The sequence below is a fragment of the Phycodurus eques genome, chromosome 11 (genome assembly GCF_024500275.1).
Source record: "Phycodurus eques isolate BA_2022a chromosome 11, UOR_Pequ_1.1, whole genome shotgun sequence".
NCBI lineage: Eukaryota > Metazoa > Chordata > Actinopteri > Syngnathiformes > Syngnathidae > Phycodurus > Phycodurus eques.
Window position 1 is genome coordinate 2458066 of NC_084535.1, and position 21485 is coordinate 2479550.

Here is a 21485-nt window from a genome sequence, read left to right on the forward strand (position 1 = left end):
TTTCGATTGCACAAATTTTCTATTTTATTGATAAATCAAACATTCATACATGATGTGACGGTGATCGGTGTGACTGTGTAAAAAAAAAAAAAAAAAACAGCTTTCTACAGACAGTAGGGTCCAATAGCTGAGCTGCGATACGACCATCTGCGGCGAGTCATCGCCATGGCGACACGTTAACAGCCACTTGTTTGTTCTCACCACACTCTTGGCCGTCACCCGGCGCTCGCGTGCGCGGCTCGTGCCTCCCTCGACCTCCTCCAACTCTTGATTGTCTGCGGCTTGCTACTAATGTTTTTTGTCGTCATGGCGACCTGGTGTTCAGCACCCGGACGGTCTTTCGGCCGTAGTGCCAGTAGCTGTAGCCCGACGCCGTGGTGGTCACGGCGGTGACGAACCTACAACAGGTATGATTCAAATTACAGTGGTACCTTGATATATGAGTTCAATTCAATCTGTTACCACGCTTGTAACTCAGAACACTTGCTTCTCTGTTCAACTTCTCCCAGACGCCAGCAAGTTTTTTTTAATAAGAAAAATAGTAGTGTTGTACTTTAGAAAAATATACAATAATAACATAATTCAATAGAATATAAAGAATGAACCTGTTTCGCTTTAATTCAATGGACATTGCGCTGCTCCTTCTGATGTGTGCGACTTGGCCACCAAGGGGCAGTATAATACTGTATATGCATATGTATGCTGTATTCATGAAAAAGATGGTCACAACTGCTCAGTAAGCTGCAGTCATATTAGTCGCTTTCCACAGAGCATAAATAATATATGCCCATGAGTATTTGTTGCTGCACCATTTGTGTTCAAATATCACTTAAATAAAACTTTCAAGGCGCAGCTGAGGCGTAGAGGGGGTCCGGTTTGGTGGGCTCAGTAGTGCATCTCTGCTTTTTGCAGATGATGTGGATCTGTTGGCTTCATCAAGCCGTGACCTCCAACTCTCACTGGAACGGTTCGCAGCAGAGTGTGAAGCGGCTGGGCTCAGCACCTCCAAATCTGAGACCATGGTCCTCAGTCGGAAAAGGGTGGCGTGCCCTCTCCAGGTCGGGGATGAGATCCTGCCCCAAGTGGAGACGTTCAAGTATCCTGTGGTCTTGTTCACGATCGGTCATCCGGGAGGATCTCAGAGTAGAGTCGCTGCTCCTCCACATCGAGAGGAGCCAGATGAGGTGGCCGGGGCATCTGATTCGGATGCCTCCCGGACGCCTCCCCGGTGAGGTGTTCCGGGCACGTCCCACCGGGAGGAGACCCCGGGGACGACCCAGGACACGCTGGAGGGACTACGTCTCTCGGCTGGCCTGGGAACGCCTCGGGATCCCCCCAGAAGCGCTGGATGAAGTGGCTGGGGAGAGGGAAGTATGGGCGTCCCTGCTAAAGCTACTATCCCCGCGACCCGACCTTGGATAAGCGGTAAAAAATGGATGGATAAAACTTTATGCGATATTGATGCTAGTTTTGTTAGCGCATTTACTATGTGTTAGCATTAAGCTAGCGGACTTCCAAAAGACAAAGTTATGCCGCTTGGTTAAATACACGTTTAATTTCTCTTTGTTTTGTGTTTAGCCTGACAGTAAACTTCAACTGGAAGTGGCGAAAAAAAAGCTTAAAACAAGCACAGTTGGACTTTTATTTTATTTTTTTTAAATGTTTGCTATCTGCTTAACTGTGCATGGCTCGCTCAGTGAGGACAAAATGGCTATTGTTAGAACAAAGCTCACTTGTAAGTCCAATTTTTGCTCGCAAAGCAAGAAAAATCAGCCGATCACAGAACTTGTATATTGGTGCAATCCTGAGCCAAGCTACCATTTTCTCTACATTTATATAGTAAACAAAAGAAAATGCTCACAGTCATGGCTGTGCTTACTCGACATAACGACAAAGCAAAAAAAAAAAACCAAAACAAATTTAGCAACAGCAACCTAATCTGCAACCTAATATTACCAATAATAAGAGTAGTCAGAGCACACAAGACAAACTTTTGTCAAGTGTGATAAATTAAAGAACCAATACCGCTTTAATAAAGTTTCAACAGCTAAATGAAGGTAAAGTTTCATCCAGATTAGATAGAATAAGGAACAAAAAGATTCTACTTAATGTGAAATTTTCATTCAAGTTTGGATGAAACTTGGGTTGACAAATCAGACATCAAATTCAAGTCATATAAGACTTGACCGGGACGTATTTATGATAAATTTCACAATTTAAAATCGTTCCCGTCTGACATGCTTTCGTCAAAATATCTCAAGGATCAAGAATTCCACACTCTGTTTTAGCCTCGCATCGCATTTGCCGATGCAATAAGAGTTTGAGGTGGGGTGGTCCAGACCAGTGGGTGGCGCTGTTGGCATCTTACCACAAGCCCTGCAGCAGGATGCTGTCTGTGTACTGGAAGACTGGAGCCGCCAGGGACGCCGCGACCAGAACAAGCTGGATAGCAGTGTTCACCTGCAGAGTGCCCACAGCAACACACAAACGGCTTAAGATATGAAAAATCATGTGTCAGAAGAAATGTCAATTTATTTCTTTTGGTGAGTAGTTCTTGTCAATGTTATAGCCAGGGTAACATTGGCAAAAAAAAAATTAACTGGTAATAAAAATGTATTACCAGTTATATAGTAAAAGTCAGTTTATTGTCAATTCTTCACATGTACCAGACGTACGAGGAATCGAAATCAGGTTTATCACATCACACGGTGAGGACAAGACATTTCTGACACTAAGATAAACTGAAAAGTACAACAAATAAACACATATCTTAACACTGAAGTAAACCATGAAATAAGGTTTATTTATCATTTTATTTTTGGGATTGTATTGCTTTCAACCAACAAAAAGAGATCACAGATATCTCAGTACATGATTAGCCATTTATTTCTTTTCATTTTATTAAATATAAAAATACAAATTATAATGTGACGCAACGAAGTAAGGACGTTTTGCACAGCGAGCGTCTCACCTTGCTGAACAGCGTCGGCTTGAGCTGAGCTGTGGTGTAGCAGGGGTTAAAAAACTTACTGAGGGTCACCTGCCAAGGAAACAACATCCACCCAAGTGTTTTTTTTTTTATGTCTCAATAAATCAAATAAGTGTAGAGAGAGAGAGAGAGAGAGAGAGAGAGAGAGAGAGAGAGAGAGAGAGAGAGAGAGAGAGAGGAGGAAAAAAAAAAAAAAGGAAAATGAAGTCTCACCGGCGGCGGCATTGTCTTGTATCTGACCCAGAAGACGGCAGCGATCAAACCGACATCTCTGAAAACCACCAGCGCTGTCAGTGGCGCTGCGAGAGAGACAAGACGCTTCATGAGGTACACAAGTGAGGTGAACCAACCGATTAAGTGAAATTGGACCCTTTCCCTTGGCACACCTGATGATTACTTATGGCAAATTCATGTGCCCGCCGGGCACAGTGATGTTTAATAATCACTGAATTCTGCATCTGATACGCAGTGTCATAATAACAGTAGTACCTGGTATGATGTCTGCGTACGTGAGGCTGACGTATAAAATGCTGATAAGGATTTTATCAGCCAGCGGGTCCAGGGCGCTTCCCAGAGCAGACTTCTGCGTTGGCCATGTCCTGGCGATGTAACCGTCCAGCTGAGAAGGACACGCGCACACACACAACTAACACTCATGTAGAATGTACAGTAACTCTTATCTGAAATAAATTCATCACAACAAAGAAACCCAGTTTAATGCTAAGGCTAAACAACAATACAGTGGTAACTTCACTTATGAGTTTTTCAAGATATTAGCCGTTGCTCAGCTGGTTTTATTGTCTTGAGTTCTGAGCAAAAATTGGAGTTAAAAGCGCTAGCTAACTTCACAACAAGCAGCAGTTTAGATGATTATCTTTAGCTTAATGCTAACAAACACTGCAAAACACCATAGATGGGCTAATGAAACTAGCATTGATGTTGTAGTAAATATAAACCTTTAAACAACATAGTTGAACACCACAGGTAGCAACACATGCGAAGAGACAAACTCACAATACTTACATGCATATATTCTTTATCCTCTGTGAAAAACTACAACTACTAATGCATCTTAGATGCAACAGTCTTCCGTGTTGCAGTGGCTAACCTAAGTGTAGAATGTCTATGTATTATACTGCTCGCTGGTGGACAATGAGTGCAAACCGGAAGATCCAACACAATGCCTACTGAATTACCATGATGCACAAACTGTTTGTTTTACATTTTATTAAAATATGTTACAACTTCAAATCCAAACTTATAACAATTGTAATCATGCCCACAAGCAAACCAGGAAGTAGTGCACAAAATAACCAAATGACGTCAGCAAACCCCTCGCTTTTAGCAGAGGTAATAACGCCGAATTAACAAGATTTTGATGGCTTTAGGAAACCTTGCATCATCGGGTCATTCACCAAAATGACAAGCAAGCAACTTTTAAAACCATTTGTTTTCTGAGAGGGCTTCACTTTGGCCTAGTGAGCACCGGCGGGTTCGTGTTTTGACACAACACAGTTGTGTGTCTGTGCGTCATGTGCATTGTGTGTTACCAGGTCAGTGGCTCCAGCCAGGGTGAAGAGCGCCAGGCTGAGGTGGAAGTGTTGCTGGATGATCAGGTGACCCAGGAAAGGAGCCAGGACTATCCGACACACGCACAGCAGGTTGGGGACGGTCCACGGGTTCTCGTACTGCACGGTCACATAAAACATTGCATTATTTTATGGACCTCCAAGTTATGGAAAAAGTGGTCCATTAAATGTGTCAAATATTGCCGTCAATTATGTTTTATCATTTAAAAAAAAGCGCATACCGCCATATGTTGACGGGCGCATTTATTCCTCCTTACCTTAGTTTTGGGCCAAGTAAAAACTGTGATGTGATTGTGACTTCACTAAAGTCTGACATCCTACATGAATTCTTTCTTCTTCGGGCTTGTCCCGTTAGGGGTCGCCACAGCGCGTCATCCTTTTCCATCTAAGCCTAGCTCCTGTATCCTCCTCTCTAACACCAACTGCCCTCATGTCTTCCCTCACGACATCCATCAACCTTCTCTTTGGTCTTCCTCTCGCTCTCTTGCCTGGCAGCTCCATCCTAGTCATCCTTCTACCAATATACTCACTATCTCACCTCTGGACGTGTCCAAACCATCGAAGTCTGCTCTCTCTAACTTTGTCTCCAAAACATCTAATCTTGGCTGTCCCTCTGATGAGCTCATTTCTAATTTGATCCAACCTGGTCACTCTGAGAGCGAACCTCAACATCTTCATTTGCTTTGCTTCCTGTCGTCTCTTCAGTGCCACTGTCTCTAATCCGTCCATCATGGCCGGCCTCAATACTGTTTTCTAAACTTTGCCCTTCATCCTAGCAGAGACTCTTCTGTCACATAACACACCTGACACCTTCCTCCGCCCGTTCCAACCTGCTTGGACCCGTTTCTTCACTTCCTGACCACACTCACTATTGCTCTGGACGGTTGACCCCAAGTATTTAAAGTCCTCCAGCCTTGCTATCTCTTCACCCTGTAGCCTCACTTACTTCGGCTACATCCTACATGAATAAAGTGTTGTTGTTGTTGTTTTTTTTAAAGAAAAAAGTGTATTATTTCAGTAATATAGTTCTATTTTTTTAAAATAAAGGCATCTTTTGTAAAATAAAAGGTGTCGTACTACGAATTGGATTTTTGAAATTCACTTGAGATACTTCAATCTTGTAAGAGCCCCAATTTTTATCCCGACAAAATACATCTTTATTCTTGTTAAGATCACCTTTTTTTAAAATAAACATAGTGCTGTAGTCAATGTTTAATAGGCGTTAAGATTATGAATTCCAATGTCTTCCCTGAACCCCAAAAGTTAAGAGAAGCCCGGTTCCAAATATTCCGCAAAAGTGTTTGCTTCACATTCTTTCGCTTACCAGTTCTTTAAACTTAAAGAGCCCCTGTCCAGGAACCGGGGCGGCTTCCCGCTGCCTGTCCGATGTTCCCTGGTTGATCTTCCCGGTGTGTCCTCGGCCTCCGGTGGACAGGAGAGCCGGGGAGTTGTCCGCCACACGGCCACGACCTCCGCGGAGCACTAGCAGAGTCCCGCACGGCCTCCACCGCGTCGACGGAAGAGGGCCGAGGCGACAGGGTGCGCGGTCGTCCAGCCCTCTGAGACCGACGGTCCTGGAGCTTCCCCCCGCCGCGGTGACAGGTGCGCGTCCGAGCCGCCGTGACGACGACGACGACGACGCCTCCAGTCGGCACGCAGCCCCACGCCGCACCGACAGCAAACACTCGGCGGCCTTGCGGCAAAGAGGCGCCGGAGTGCTCCGAAAACACAAAATCATCATGTTCACCGGCACTCCGTCCGCGAGCGTTGCGACCCCGGGGCCATGATGGAGGGTTACAGCTTAGAGTCGACCGAGATTCAACTGGAGCAAGCGGGCTGCCATGTTGCCGTAAAGCGACCCGGCGGGCAGGCATTGTCGCAAAACGTGGGAAAATGCCCGCGTAACAAAAAACATACTGTAGGTGTAAAAATTACATCCAGCTAAACTATTATTCGGATGTAAAAACATTATGCATGGTTAAATGAAATAATGTGATAATCGTGCTGGAAAAGGTATTTAAAAAAACAACAACAACTAACACACATACGTTTTAACTAACCGATTTAATGTAACAAATATTAAAGGACTCTTGACAATGATAAATGCATGGGGGGCCAGATTAAAGAACGGAGATCCTTTGCTCACCCCTCGTCTATCCCGTCTGGTGGGTGTCGTGGTGTTGAAATGTGATTTTACAGTCTTTCAGCGAGTGAGGGTAACGTTTCTTTGGTTTGTCGCTCGCTTGTCAGACGGTCTGAAGTTGGTAGAGCTTAGCTCCTTTCTTCAACAGGAAACCTTGTTCATTCAGGGAACTCACTAGACCCTCAAAGTCCGTCACCTGCTCCAAAAAAAAACAAAAAAACAAAACAGATTGCATATAGTGCAACAGAAGTGGAGATGAATCATATTGAGGAAGAAATGATAAAATATAAAAATACATTTTAAGACATTCTCAAAGTAAAACAACAAGATGGCTTAGATGTTAAAGCCAGTTTTCCTTTTTTGTTGTACTACGGCAAAGCAGGTTTCAGAGTGCGAAAAGTGAGCATTTGTTCTTCTTTGGGATAACAACATAGAATTAAATATGCGCCGCTTCCTTTAGTTGATATATTGTTTGTTGTTGTGATATTTTGTTTTGTTGTTAGTTGGTATTGTTTGGTTTGAAATAAACTTGTAAACTTAACTTCAAACTTAAGTAATGCAAGAGTTGCTTTGAATCGTAAAATAATTCCACACATGCAGCGTACCTTTATGTTTAGCCTCTCCGCCACAGATCGAATGGCCTGCAGGTCAAACTGCTTCTGATTGGTCCGCTGGGCGTGCGCGTGCAGGGCGCCGATGAGTCGTTTGGCGGCGCCGCGCTGACTCATGCCCGCGCCCAGCTGCGCGCGCTCGAAGTCCAGATTGCCCAGGCCGTCGGAGTACGTCTCAACCAGGCTGCACAAACAAACGCACGGCGGCAAAGAGCGTGACAGGAGCAGCTGCATGGTTGTCCCGTGTTTGTGAAGGACCAACACTACTGTATGCGAAGGCATCAAGGAAGGAAATGTGTTGATGTTTGTTACCACATAAATACAGTAACTTGGTGCTAGTCTCAAAACCTGACTGAAAAGCACACCTGTGCACTATACAAGGGGTGGGCAAACTTTTTAAAAGGGGCATCCGCAAAATTTGAATGGTGGCAACTGGCAAACGTCTTGCTTGTTAAAGATGCTTCGCCCTCAATCCAAATGGCCTCGTCATTTCTAAATGGTAGGTGTGCTGTACCTCTGCTCAGGTCTCGAAATCTGGATCGCAGACAATCTACAGTTCACATACACTATTGAATAGGGTAAGATTGACTACTGTAGGGCATTTGTAGAGGAAAATAAAAAGTGTCAAGAAAATACATCAAATAGCTTTTGATGATACAATCATTCACATCATGAGAAACATTTTACATACTGAATCCATTTATTTCAAAATATTTTTCTGTAAATAATCTATTTAATTGGATAAATGAATGCATTTTTTTCAATAAATACATTCGAATCAATACATTTTAGGGAAAAATGAGCAATTATCAAGTGCGAAAATGATCCAAGTTGCACATAATTTGTTTATTACAAATCATAATGAATTAGTCAATTATTTAATGAAATATAGATTTCAAATGCCTGCAGGATGAAAGTTCTTTAAAATGTCCAATAATTAGTGAATGAGGTACCTGTGTTTCATAATTTCCACCACATCTTCCGCGTGGCTCTTTGTGGCCGTCTCGCTGAGCTCCAGTCTGGCTCTCGCCTGCACGGAAGCAGCCACAACAAACGCGTGACTTTGTTCGACTCAATCAACACAGTCCGACATCCAGAGGTCTACCTCGGTGAGTCTGATGAGCGACTCCAGCTGGCGGGTGGTGATGGGCGTGGTGTCGGCGCCGCGCGACTGGGACCTCAGCGACAGGTAGAAGTTCTGAAGCGTCTGCGCGGCTTCGGACGACAGCGTGGGGTGAACGTAGTGGCGAGCGTAGCTGATGTACTTTCTTAACAAGCACGGCGGAATGGGGTCGGCGACTTCCCCTGCGGGGATCTTGAAAAACAAAAAGCCCGCATCATTTACAGGTTCACTGGACGCTTGAGGGGCCAGCGTAGGGCTTAAAACAAAATGTTTTCTTCCAAGAAAGGGCATGATGTTCCCAGCAGCCAATCAGAGCCCAAGACAATGAACATCCCGCTAATGAAATGGTCTTTTTTTTTTTAATATCCATATTGACCTTTTACTGTATTTTATAAATTTTCTATACTGTAGTGGTTCAGCTGGTCTCGTAATGTGTGAGGAGCGTGCGCCATGAAGTGCCTTGAGATAAGTCCTGTTGTGAATTGGAACTTCCTGGAAACGAAACTGAATGAAATTTCTACCTGCAACCGTTCCGACAGCGGCATGTCTGCGCGTTCCAACAAGATGGATGTCTCCGTGTCGCTCTTGCTGCTCCTGGCGACCACGGCGCCGCTGGTTTTGCCTCCGCCGGCCCGGTTGGCCATGATGTGTTCGGACAGACGGCGGTCGTGGGACTCGTCCGGGATGTCCAGGAGGAGGAAGACCACGTCGAAGCGCGAGAGCAGCGGCGAGCCCATCCTTAAAATGAAGCCCCGCGCAGCGTCAGAGAGGCGACGATCAGTAACAATGCGATTACCGACCGACTGACGGGCTCACTTCAAATTCTCCGAGACGGTCTTGCCTCGGTTGTAATGGCCTCCGATGGGGTTGGCGGCCGCGACGACCGAGGTTCTGGCGGGCAGAGATGAAACGATTCCCGCCTTTGCCAGACTCACCGACTGCTGCTCCATGGCTTCCAACAGGGCCTGCTGCTGGCTGCCCAGCTTGTCAAACTCGTCAATGCAGCACAAACCTGAAGAGAGGACACGAAAATATGAGTGCCAAAGTCACTCTTCTCCTCCTATCATGTCATACATAGCATGCCACAAGGAAAACAGAGCTGGACTTTTAGCACAAATTACTCTTGTGCATTCTGATAACAGGCTCATACTTGGAGGGCAAAGTTTACGTGAGCCTAATTGCTGAAGTGTAATTCAGCCGCTTGGTGTTTGTATTTCTGTGCTCGCCTTTGTCTTCAAAATGTGGGGCAGTTTGAGAACACGGAGCCGCTCGCCTAGTCGCAAGGGCCTCGCTCCGCCGGCCGGTCGTCATGGTAACAAAAGCCCATTAGTCCCCTAGAACAGCACCAGACACTTTGGAACTGGTGAAATAAATGTCTCCTTTAAACGTTTGTAACCAAGCAGAAGACTGCATCACACGGCACCTACTGTACATCATATACAAGACGGTGACGCTCGCTACTGATTGACAATATCTGAGAGGGAATAGCTCTTGGTCTGCATCTCATTAGATTATACGTAGGTGTACCTAATGAAGAGGCTGTTGAGTGTAAAACACATGCATGTACAGTCCCCTCCAAAAGTACTGGAAGGGCAAGGGCAATTCCTCTCTTTTTGTTGTATACTGAAGACATTTGGGTTTCTGAGCAAAAGATGAAAATGAGATAACAGTTCAGAATTCCAGCTTTCATTTTATGCTATTTACATCTAGATGTGTTAAGCAACTCAGGACAGAGCACCTTTTGTTCTAACCCACCCACCTTTCAAGTGAGCAAAAGTATTGGAACAGACATGATGAATAACATTTAATATTTGGTGGCATAACTCTTACTTGCAATAACGGCATCAAGCCTGCGACCCAGTGACTTCACCAGACTGTTGCATTCTTCATTTGAAATGCTTTTCCAGGCCTTTACTGCAGCCTGTTTCAGTTCTTGTTTGTTTCTGGGGGTTTCTCCCTTCAGTCTCCTCTTCAGAAGGTAAAATGCTTGCTCTATTGGGTTAAGGTCCGGTGATTGACTTGGCCAGTCGAACACCTTCCACTTGTCCCCCCTGATGAAGTCTTTTGTTGTGTTGACAGTGTGTTTTGGCTCCTTGTCTTGTTGCAGGATCAAGCTTCTCCTAATTAGTTTGGATGCATTTTTCTGTAAATTGCAAGTAAGGGTTCATTCATTCATTTTCCGTCTCGCTTATCCTCACTAGGGTCGCAGGCGTGCTGGGGCTTATCCCAGCTATCGGGCGAGAGGCGGGGTACACCCTGAACTGGTCGCTAGCCAATCACAGGGCACATCTAAACAAACAACCAATCGCACTCACATTCACACCTACGGGCAATTTAGAGTCTTCAATTAACCTACCATGCATGTTTTGGAGATGTGGGAGGAAACCGGAGCACCCGAAGAAAACCCACACAGGCACGGAGAGGATATGCAAACTCCACACAGGCGAAGCCGGATTTGAACCCGGGTCCTCAGAATTGTGAGGCAGATGTACTCACCAGTCGTCCACCGTGCCGGGTTAAACCACCAAACATTAAACTTGACGTTAATTTAATCACGTCTGTTCCAATACCTTTGCTCACTTGAAAAGTGGGTGGCTTCAAACAAAAGGTGCTCTGTCCTGAGTTGTTTAACACATCTCGGTGTAAAGCTGGATTCTCACATTTGTCTCGTATTCATCTTTTGCTCTGAAACCCAAATGTCTTCACCATATAACAAAAACAAAGGAATTGACCTGCCGTTCCAATACTTTTGGGGGGGACTGTATGTTTACATTTCCTTTCCCACCTTGGTCTGCCAGCACCAAGGCTCCAGCCTCCAGAGCGTAATCTCCACTTCCCTGATCTCTGTATAAACTCACTGTTAGTCCTGAAAAAATACAATTAAATGTTCAATTTAACTACTTCTACACATGAAATAATATCTCAAATAAAACAACCAGATGAGCTAAAAAAACATTTACAGCAACAGTTTTATTTGTCTCCAGGCCCCTGTCCCAGTATTGCAAATTCGGTCACACACAGGCGACATCCTACTCGGTTACAGCTCTGATATTAACCTGAGAAGGTGGACATTTTTAGTTTTTTGCTCACCCATTCAGTGTCAGTGCCAATTATGCAGAACGGCAACATAGGGCAAAAAGGCGGACTAATGCTGGCTTTACAGGCAGTGTTACTGAGGCAAAGTGGTCCAAACCAATAAATGTTCACAGACCTAATGTGAGACATGCTTGTAAAACTGTTATGACAGTTTACCTGCAGTGCTGGTGCTGTTGCCACAAACATAGATCCCCCTAGGAGCCACATTGCACACTGCCTACAAATGAAAAGACATTTATTTAGTTACAGTGTTAACAGGAAGCTATAATGAGTCAGCCTCTCAGGCATTGAATCGACCTGTAACATCTGGCTCTTGCCCAGTCCGGGGTCTCCCACCATCAGGACGTGGGCGTCGCCTCTGACCGGGACGCTGTTCTTGCCCGTGTGCTTCTGCCGGCCTCCGAACAACACCAACACTAGCGCCGCTTTCACCAGCTGCGAACACGAGCGAGAGCGCATCAGCGTGACGGACCGAGCGGAAAAGATACAGAGCGGACGGCGGTGCTCACCAGGTGGCCGTAGATGGCGGGACACAGAGAGCTGCAGGGGGCGAAAGGAGTCAACATGTTTAGAACAAACATCTGAAAGCAGCAGCAAGACGTCACATAGACGACGGATGTCAAGTCAGTGTACGTGTTTTCGATCGATTGTGTTTATTTGTGCACCTACAGTTGAGCGTTCCGAGGCAGCGTGGACGAAATGCTTGCGAGACACGTGGAGGGGCGGCACGGGCAAACGTGACAGGCTGTTATTGGTGTGGATGCCCGGCGAGAGTTTAAAAATGGCCCAAAATTTGCCACGACAGTCACGGTGCGGATGAGAAACCTACTTGTCCGTAGTAAAACAAGGTGAATGCAACTGAAGGCTTCTTTATACTCGCGCGGACGGCGACCGCGCTGACGTCACTGCGGCTATCCCGCACGCAGTTTGGCTTTATACTCGAGCGCAACCCAGGCGCGCCGTTTTGAAAGTCTGCTGCAGTTCTCCTCCAAGTTGGGGGTGTCGCTACGGCTGGTATTGGCTAGGACGCCACAGGGTGGCGTTTCCGCTGCATTTTCTGGCCATTTCCGGTTGCCGTTTTTACTTTCCTTTCTGCAGCAAGGAACAAAGCAACAACAATGGCGACCGTGGACCGGTGTCCGCTCGAATAAATCCACCTAGATGACCAGATGATGCGTTTAATTATGCTGCAAAATCCATCGAGAAGGCGGCGGCGTAGGTGCTATGTGGAACTGGGAGGAACGCTGATTACATCATCACAGCATGTGACTAAAACGGACCGATCACGAAAGATGATCTGCGCGGCGTTCTACGCGCAGCAACAATTTTTGCCGTGTGCGCGTCAAGCGACGCAGAGGAGCCGCGCGGGCCAATTCGTCGGTCCCGTGATGCAACGCGGGCGTTGTCGGCCGCGGGAGTATAAAGAGGCCTTAACGCTGACAATACGTAATAGGACATATAAATTAGTTTTGAACAATTAATTATGTGCCGCCCCCGCGCTGACACCGACTCTGGAGCCGGGCCTTGCAGGGGCGCTTCAGCCGACTCTGCCGGGGCAACAAATGTGCTCCAAAGTTTCGCGGTGTCCATGTTTCAGCCGTAAAAGGTCTGTTAGGTGTGAAAGCGAATCCTTGTTTGTCTATATGTGCCATGCGATTGGCTGGCAAGCAGTCCAGGTGGGATTTTAGAAGGAGCGCACTTACTGCACTAGAAGTCTGAGCAGGTCAGGCTGCGACTGGATCTCCTGGATGGCGTAGAGCTCCTTCAGGCTAAACTCTTCACCTCCACAGCGATCGTCAGAGGAGCCGCCGGACGAGCCCGCGCCTCCAGGCTTGGACTGCTGACCTGCAGTGGACATTCATCAGCTCCGCTTGATGACGACGCCTTACTTGGAAGTGAAACCTGAACGGCACCTTTTGTGTTGCTGACTGATGTGGCTTCAATGTAGAGGAGGAACATGCACTGGTCCTTATTCCACCTGGAGGTGCCTGGATCACAAATTCATGCCTTTTTATTTATTTCTTTATTAAAAAAAAAAAATCAAGGTCCGACTACATTTTAAACACATTATATCTCATTTTTATTAGCTTTTTTTTTTTTTTTTTAGCAGATAACAGAATAATTACAAACTCAAAATAAGCTTTACCACATTAAAAGCAGATGGTATAAAAAGCAGGTTTTGTTTATTTTTTGACTTGAGACAAATTTTGTTTTTATAGCACCTAATTCAAACAAAGTTAAACCTCGAAAATTCATTTATTAATCCATAATTAATACATGCATGATACATATCACAGTATTTTAGATGGAACCTTTGAATTAAAACCAATTAATCAGACCAAACTCATGGAGAGTACTTGAGGACACATTCAAATATATTTACCAAACTATTTATTTTAATTTTAGATCAGTATAATATGAGTGTATTTCAATCATGTTTATCATATTTATGGTAACTTTTCTTCACTGTTCCACTGGGAGAAATCGAACCACGTCCATTTTCAAAAGCCACGAGTGCGTCTCAATAAAGAAGACTATCGTGCAAAAACGTATTTCCAGTATATCCGTTTATTCCAGTAGTCCAATTAAAAAAGTGACACTGATATTATTCGACAGATTCGCAGCACACAGAGTGAAATGTGGGATGTTTGATGATGATGATGATGAAATGAGGTCGGAATTTGCCGTCTGAAAAGTACAGCCCTATTGTGTTCGCTGAATCTGTACAGTGTGAGCGTCTCTTTTTTGAATTGGAACTATTAAAATAAACTTTTCGAGCATATTCAAATGTCACGTCCGTGTGTGTCACCATCATTTGTGACTCTAACGATCCCCGTCACGGTCACGGTGTCGCCGGGGACGCAGCTGTCACAGAGGTCGGCGGTCAAGTGGCACTCCACAGTGCGTGGGATGCGCCCGGCCTCCCTCTGCTCGCCGCAGACCAACTCCTGCACCCTGCCAACACAAAGTCAATGATATTCTTCGCCGAGCCATCTCGAGCATTCTGGCGTTTATCTGAAGACAGCAGAACCGCTACGAGTCGCGCGTGCGCGTGCAGTGTGTCTGCAGCAGGTGCGGCGCTGCCCAGGTAACAGTGAGGGAAGTGTGACACCAAGTGGTGAGATTGCAGACGTCCTTTCTTGAGTTTTGCCCCACAGAACAGAATGGAGGAGTGCCACGGTATATCATCCAATTTCACCTCATTCATTACTCATCTTAAAACCCATTGTCGTTCCTTGATTTTTGACTCTGCCCTGTTTTAGTGTCTTATTTGTTTTTATCTTGAATTGCATCACTGACTTTGTCTTATGGTTGTTTTCTGCTCTATGTTCGATTGTGACTTATGTACAGCAATTTTGTTGAAAGGGAGTTTGGTTTTAAAGGTTCTCTGTAAATAAAAGTGAGGTGAGTCATCTTAGTTCATCTATCTCAGCCAGCAGCGTACGTTTTAATACATTTAAATGCTCTTCCGCCAGACGGCAGAAAGTGAATGAACCAATTAACCCGTGTATCCACTTCTTGCCATTCCTGCAGCAGAATAACAGCTTTGTGTTCAAAATAGGGAATTCACGCTCAGAATTACAGCAAAAGAAAATATTGAATATTGCTACCATGCGTGTTATTTGGAATGTGGGAGGAAGTCGGAGTACCCAGGAGGTAAAACCGACGCAAGCGCGGGCAGAACACGCAAACTCCACACTGGGAGACCGAAGCCGAGATCCCAACGCTAACCCTCAGAACTGTGTGGCACACGTAATAACCACTAGGTCACCGTGCTGGCCCACTGCCATTTGGGAAATTGAGAATGTTGTTTAAAAAAAGAAATAATAAATACATAAATAAAATAGAGGACATTCTAATTTCTTGATGGAAATGTCAAATCGAGAATGAATTGCATTCCTGAAGAGAAGAAAAAAATCTATTTTTTTGTGGTTGAATGTTGTTTGTTTCATTTCTGATCTAAATATACGGTGTGACCAAGTGATTCATGCCTGTTCAAAAATAGTAAAACGTCAGGAGCAAGTTGATCGTCCACATTAAAGCATTTCATAATGCTCTCTTCTCTTTTTTCTGACGAGGCTTCTAATAGATTTTTGTCATTTCTAATAACGACTATATTCATCATCCTTGCTTTTAGTGACAAGTCTTCTTCGGGTCTAATATACGGTGAACTAGTACGTCTAAGCTTACTTGATGATCTGCCAGTCCACAGTGTGTGTCAGCGGAGAACTCCGCCTGGCACTGAACGCGCGACTGCGGCAGTCTGGCTGGGCACACTGCGAAACGACACACACCGGGGACATCATTGTAGCGCGAACGCTACACCTCGGCGTGGGCGTCCTGCGTACCTTGGTGGGTGTCGCGTACTTCCCGTGCTGCAGCGGCAGCGAGAGCGTGCCGGAGCACGTCGTGCACTGGAAGGCCAGCCTGGTGCATTGCGGCCTGATGTTGCTCACCCGCACCACCGTGCCCCTCACGCACACCAGGCAGCCGAACACGCCGGCCCGCAACGTGCGCAGCGGAGTCAGCGGCTCGTAGTTGTACAGCCTGCGTTATGCATAAGTCACGCTTACGGTGGATAATAAAAAAATAAATTAAAAAAAATCTATGCACGCTTGTTCAAATGCCAGCAATAAAAAAAAAAAATTAGATCACAATAAATCATTTCCAAGTCCACACGTGATGAAGAAGGGAGATTGTTGTCACATGTACAAAAAAAGCCAGCGCTTGCCAGAAACTCCTGCACTACCTCAATGTTGCTGCCAGCCTCTTCTCATCTCGTCTTTGAATCAATTTTGGAGACGTCCAGTTCTTGATCATGTCACTGTTGTGCCATATTTTCTTCACTCGATGATGACCGTCTTCACTGTGTTCCATGATATATTTCATTATTTTGTGCCGGCAAGTGTGTACCGACTCCCACTTAACATGAGCTTTAATGCGATTGGTGAATTTTGCTGACAGTCCCACTGAGACTGTCGTAGGTCAAAATAATGGTGGAAAGTTTTGAAATGATTTATCTTGGTCTCATTTGTTCATAGCAAAAACCTGGCATTTGAACAGGGGTGTTTAGACTTTTTTTTTTTTTCATCCACGCTAGCTGTGGACTGCAAGCAATCTGTGCGCTCCGCCCGCCGCGTACCGCGCACTAATGTGAGGGATGTGGATGACTGGCGCGGCCACAGGAAGCTCGTCCCCGGGCAGCTCGGCAGCCTGCTTTTCCAAATCGACTGTCAACACCTGTTTGTTCACAACAAGACAAGGAGGCTTAAAAAAATAGGACTGTAGATGGTTTCGAATGGACCAAACCATCGCATACAGGTACTTGTTTTAACTTAGCTTCACATTTCACATACATGTCGGTTAACAAGCAGCGCTTAACAAATGTATGAGACAATAAAACGGGACGAGAGCATCCAGCATCGCAGTGTTTTTGGTAAATCTTAGGCTGAGCGTCACCTGCTTGAGTCAATGTTCTGTGTTACCGCAGTTTGCCCAATAAATATTCTACTTATGCAGACATTCGTATTCAGCTACTGTGCGACTGAATAACCAATTAATTACTCGTCATATTTGGACAGAATCCTCCTCATTCAACGGCAAAATCAAAAACAAGTCCTGGCAGACATTAAAAAGCACCTGTACGTGTGTATACCTGGTGAATGGCCAGTCCCAAACAGTTGAGGATCACCTCCGGTTGCTCCTTCAGCTCCGCGCTCAGACCGGGAAGCGCCCCAAGCACCATCTCATTTGCGGTCAGGTCGGCGTAATCCACCAGCACGCTGCCCTGACGCTCGATCTCGTCCTGTAACGCGCAGCAAATCACGTCTCCGGTCCACCGCGTTGCGCCAGCGGCACAAACCCACCTTGTCGTAGAGGTGAATCTTGGAGGCGAAGTATTTCTCAAACACGTTGATCTTCTCCACGCCGGGCGAGCTCTCGATGAAACCTGCCGAAAGACAAGTCACAGATGATCACGCGCTATTCGCATCAACGCTATGACTCATCTTCATTACGTACCGTCGGTGAAGTACAGCGACCATCCTCTGTAAGGGCACAGCACATCCAGGGTGGCCTGCTGGAGGACTGAAAAGGCAGTTAGCGTCGCAATTGGACTTTTATTATTCAGGTTCTCCGTACCAAAACTCATGGAACTCACCTCTCTGTGTGCCAAAGCTGTGACTTGCCGATGCTCTGTTATCACTTGCGGGCCTCCCTCCCATTGGTCCCCCTCGTCCACCTCTCCAAGGTCTACTCCTCCATCCTCCTCCTCTCCACCCCCAATTGGCTCCTCCACGCCATCCTCTTCCATTTCCTCTCCAACCACCATTCCCGCTCCTCCAGGAGCCTCTTCCGGAGTCCTGTCCGCTCATTCCTTGGGAAAAGTCCCAAAAATGTTTGAGCTCAGGTTCACACATGCTTCTAATGTAGCAGCCAACATTTGCTATATTACCAAACCTTTTGCAAGACCACATGACATAATGTTTACAATTCAGTAATTGTAAGTTTGTCAGTAATTTGGTCAGCCCATTTCATTATGTTAACTTAAATGTTCATTTATCAAGCCTCGAGATTGGATACATGTATTGCCCAAACTCCCCCCCCCCACCTCACATTATGCATAAGATGACACTGAGGAAAAATGTTTCAAAGCTTGATCGGTACGATGAGAAATAAAGCAAACTTATTCGGAGTAATTTGCTTTTCCCAGCTCTGACTCAAATTAAACCCCACTCGACTCAGCTATGGTTAACAACAAGTACTTCGTATTTGGAGTGTTACTGAACTATATTGTTGCACATTTCGAAAGCCGCAATTTAACTTGGCGCACTGAAACGACACCCGAAATTGTTACGACTTGGCTTCTTTCGACTTTTTGGATGACTTAAACGAGAACTAGCTCACTTACTTGGGTAAAATACTGTCTATTTAACACAGAGAATACTTTAACAAATGTAAACAGATACTTTGGAGGGGAAAAATCGTCTCACGGTGACAAAAAGCCTCAAAGATGCCAAAGAAGCGTCGATGTCGCCACTCGGCGAGCTGTCAAAATTTCCCTCCACTCAGGCGGCAGGCGGAGCAGCCACTTCTACGCCTTATCCCGGTGCTGGCTCGGGTCCTCCAACTGGCTACTGACGCTTAGAGGACAAACATAGAACTACACCTGAAAATACATGAACAGGCTGGGGTCTATGCATAGACACGGAGTAAAAATAGATCGCGCTTTGGCGCGGATTCCTACAGTGGCGGCGCGCCATATTGAATGTGGCAAAGTGTGCCAACACCTCGTTTCTTTGCTGCTTGGAGGTTGAAGCTGGCGTTTTGTAGGGGGACGACCCAGGACACGCCGGAGAGACTACGTCTTTCGGCTGGCCCGGGAACGCCTCGGGACCCCCCCGAAAGAGCTGGATGAAGTGGCTGGGGAGAGGGAAGTCTGGGCGTCCCCGCTAAAGCCACCACCCCCGCGACCCGACCTCGGATAAGCGGTAGAAAATGGATGGACGGATGGATGAAGATCTGATCTTGCATTTCCAAATGAAAATACTTAAAAAATTGTCCATGTGACTGCCGTTACGTGTGCTTTCAAAGCAATAGTATTAAAAAAAAATAATCGCTAACAAGTATGACTTAATTACACCATGTTTTGAACCTGAACTCGCAAAACAAAACAAAAATAACATCCTGACATGAATTACATGTATATCGTCAGTAATTACATGTATACCATTTATTTACACAACTGTATATAAACACGAACGAAGTCTAAACATCAGCTATTGTCATCTTTGGTTGCTCTATGGTGACATCTTCTGTTGAAAAAACAAAACAAACAAAAAAATAAATAAAATACATTGTCGATGTTGAAAGTTCCTACGGGTGCTATCTCACTGTCCCCTTCGCCATTGACCCGACAAGGAGGAAGTGCTGCAACCTGTTTTGCGCATATACCAGAATGAGATCTGATGCCGCAATTGCTTTGAAACTTGCATAAGAAGATGATGATAAGATGATGCTCGCGCTTTTCTTTTTTTAGGGCTCCAGCACAAAAAGCTTTTTTTGCGTGTGCAATTTCTGCCTGCGAGGAGAAGGGAAGGACGAGGCGGGCGTTATGTAGCGGGAGCAAGCTACAAATGCCAAATAACACGTTTCAGCGGTCAGGGCCTGGAGAGCAGCCGGCGTTTTGTTTTCGCTTTCGTTTTGTGTTGCTGACTCACAAGCGGACGTCCTTTTCCGCGTGTTTCTCTGACGGGAGGAGAAAGGAAGTGTCGTCTTCCACAATTAGTTCATGAGACCACAAAGAGTATCACTTTCGGACCCTGTACAATGGAAACGCGAACAAACAAAGCCGATACGGTACCGAACGGAACTGGTGTAACCAACCAATCAGCTCAATTTCTCTTTGCCGACTTTTATTCTTTGTTCCACGAGTGTCGGATCATTCGGCGTTTGTTCTTCTCGGTGCGTGGTATCCGTGCCGTCCTTCCGATCCGTCCTATTCTTAGTCGCTGCCGGTGGCTCTTCGTCTGACATCAAACCCGAACGTTGTCCCGCCTCGTCTCGTCTCGCCCGTTTTTGGGTCCTCCTGGTTTCCCTTTGTGATCGGCTTCACAAGGATTGCAAAAATAGAAGCTGATGAGTCGCACAACTTCACCGTACAAACACAAACAAATCTTGGAGTACAACACGCGTACCTGGAGGATTTACTTGCAGGTGCATCTCAATACATTCGACTATCACGAAACACATCATTCATTTCAGCAACCCAAATATTGACACATAGCTTGAAAAGATTGGCACACGGGCTGAAAAAGAATTGGCCCATGGGTTGAGCCTCGGTCCGCAGATTGATACATGGGCCCATTTCTGAGCTGGTCAGTCTTTGGGTCGGAGCTCTGCCCGTATTTCGATGTTCAGGGCGAGGCTGAGCTCTTGTGTCAATGTTTGAGGCAATTGTCAGCTCCTGTGTCAACAAACGGGCTGAGCCTCAACTCGGAGATTGACACAAGGACTAGGCTTAGCCCACGTGTCAATGTTGGGGTCCAGGCCGCACGTTGAGACAAACGCGCGCTTAGGCCGAACGACTGCGCCGACTGTTTGCGGCTGTGAAGCGCGCCGGCCGACCGCCGGCGCCGGCTACCGGGCCGCCCGCATCCACCGCCGCCGGTCCTCGTTTGCCGGAACACGTCTCGGGGCGGACGCGATGACGGAGTGAACTTGTCCGCGTTCTCCTTACGCGCCATCCTCAAAGATACAAGTTGATCCGGAGCGCACGAGCGGGGTGAGTGGGAGGAAAGTGTGTGTGTTTGGGGGGGGTGGGGAGCAAAAAATGTTTCTTTTGTAGCCTTCGGGTGGCGTGATGTGTAATTTCCCAGGAGGGGTTGGGGGGGCTCGAGGGTGCGGAGACTTGCTGTGAGTCACAGCGGTTTGGTGGCAGCACAATTGTTTCTTTTAAATAGCTTCTCGTTGGGGGATTTTCTTCCATTTGGACGATCCTAACTGGCTTCGTGCACGCGCGTGATGCGTGTGTGTCTTTTGTCTTTTAAGTGTGAACGTGTGCGACGCGTGTGCATTCGTGTGTGACATGCGTGTGCTCGTGTACACACATGGATGTTTGTGTGTGCACGTGAGTGTGTGTTTGTGTGCGCACGTGTGTATGCATATGTATGCGTGTGCGTGTTTGCATGCGTGTGCACATGGCGTGTCTTTACGTGCGTGTGCGTGTGCGGTTAATGCTCGTGCGCATGCCTGTGTGTGTGTGTGTGACATACGCGCGTGAGACCCGCGTGTTTACGCGTGTGTCTTTGAAACGGTGTTATTGCGAATATACGACGTGGCTTTCCCAACTTGTGATTGCACTTTTCCTTTGTGATGTCTTCAATAAAACGCGTTGCCTGCGTTTCATAATATCGCATCCAAATTGCAGATGTCG

General features: G+C 46.2%; 2 protein-coding genes across 5 annotated transcripts; both read right to left on the minus strand.

Moving 5' to 3' along the window:
- Window positions 1-6514, minus strand: crls1 (cardiolipin synthase 1). The gene is made up of 7 exons (XM_061690052.1): window positions 5903-6514; window positions 4540-4677; window positions 3479-3608; window positions 3203-3288; window positions 2972-3040; window positions 2369-2460; window positions 1-398 (listed from the first exon to the last, which is right to left on the minus strand). Exons 1-7 carry the CDS (start codon window positions 6317-6319, stop codon window positions 305-307), a joined length of 1026 nt encoding a protein of 341 aa, XP_061546036.1. The 5' UTR covers window positions 6320-6514; the 3' UTR covers window positions 1-304.
- A 76-nt stretch (window positions 6515-6590) lies between these two features.
- mcm8 (minichromosome maintenance 8 homologous recombination repair factor) lies at window positions 6591-18622 on the minus strand. 4 transcript variants are annotated; one of them, XM_061689949.1, is made up of 21 exons: window positions 18544-18622; window positions 17712-17927; window positions 17573-17638; window positions 17419-17501; window positions 17208-17357; window positions 16695-16792; window positions 15901-16099; window positions 15743-15828; window positions 14361-14506; window positions 13465-13539; window positions 13255-13396; window positions 12061-12091; window positions 11849-11986; window positions 11708-11768; window positions 11241-11321; window positions 9272-9467; window positions 8977-9193; window positions 8438-8647; window positions 8286-8362; window positions 7327-7516; window positions 6591-6917 (listed from the first exon to the last, which is right to left on the minus strand). In XM_061689949.1, the coding sequence occupies exons 2-21, from the start codon at window positions 17923-17925 to the stop codon at window positions 6825-6827; spliced, it is 2553 nt and encodes an 850-aa protein (XP_061545933.1). In that variant the 5' UTR covers window positions 17926-17927; window positions 18544-18622; the 3' UTR covers window positions 6591-6824. The 4 variants fall into 4 exon arrangements, with proteins under 4 accessions (XP_061545933.1, XP_061545934.1, XP_061545932.1 ...); XM_061689950.1 differs by having other exon boundaries at window positions 18520-18581; XM_061689948.1 differs by lacking the exon at window positions 18544-18622 and having other exon boundaries at window positions 17712-17998.
- Window positions 18623-21485: the final 2863 nt, after the last annotated feature.

What these genes read in the sequence shown, in the direction of transcription:
- crls1 (XM_061690052.1), bottom strand. Translation starts at nt 6,319, where the DNA reads ATGATGATTTTGTGTTTTCGGAGCACTCCGGCGCCTCTTTGCCGCAAG. An exon ending in TGGCTGGAGCCACTGACCTG is followed by an intron (nt 3,609 to 4,539) that starts GTAACACACAAT and finishes TGTCCTTCTCAG; the next exon opens with CTGGACGGTTACATCGCCAG. An exon ending in ACAAGACAATGCCGCCGCCG is followed by an intron (nt 3,041 to 3,202) that starts GTGAGACTTCAT and finishes TTTCCTTGGCAG; the next exon opens with GTGACCCTCAGTAAGTTTTT.
- mcm8 (XM_061689948.1), bottom strand. Translation starts at nt 17,970, where the DNA reads ATGTGTGAACCTGAGCTCAAACATTTTTGGGACTTTTCCCAAGGAATG. An exon ending in ATCAGTCAGCAACACAAAAG is followed by an intron (nt 13,397 to 13,464) that starts GTGCCGTTCAGG and finishes TGTCCACTGCAG; the next exon opens with GTCAGCAGTCCAAGCCTGGA. An exon ending in GTGGAAATTATGAAACACAG is followed by an intron (nt 7,517 to 8,285) that starts GTACCTCATTCA and finishes TTGTTTGTGCAG; the next exon opens with CCTGGTTGAGACGTACTCCG.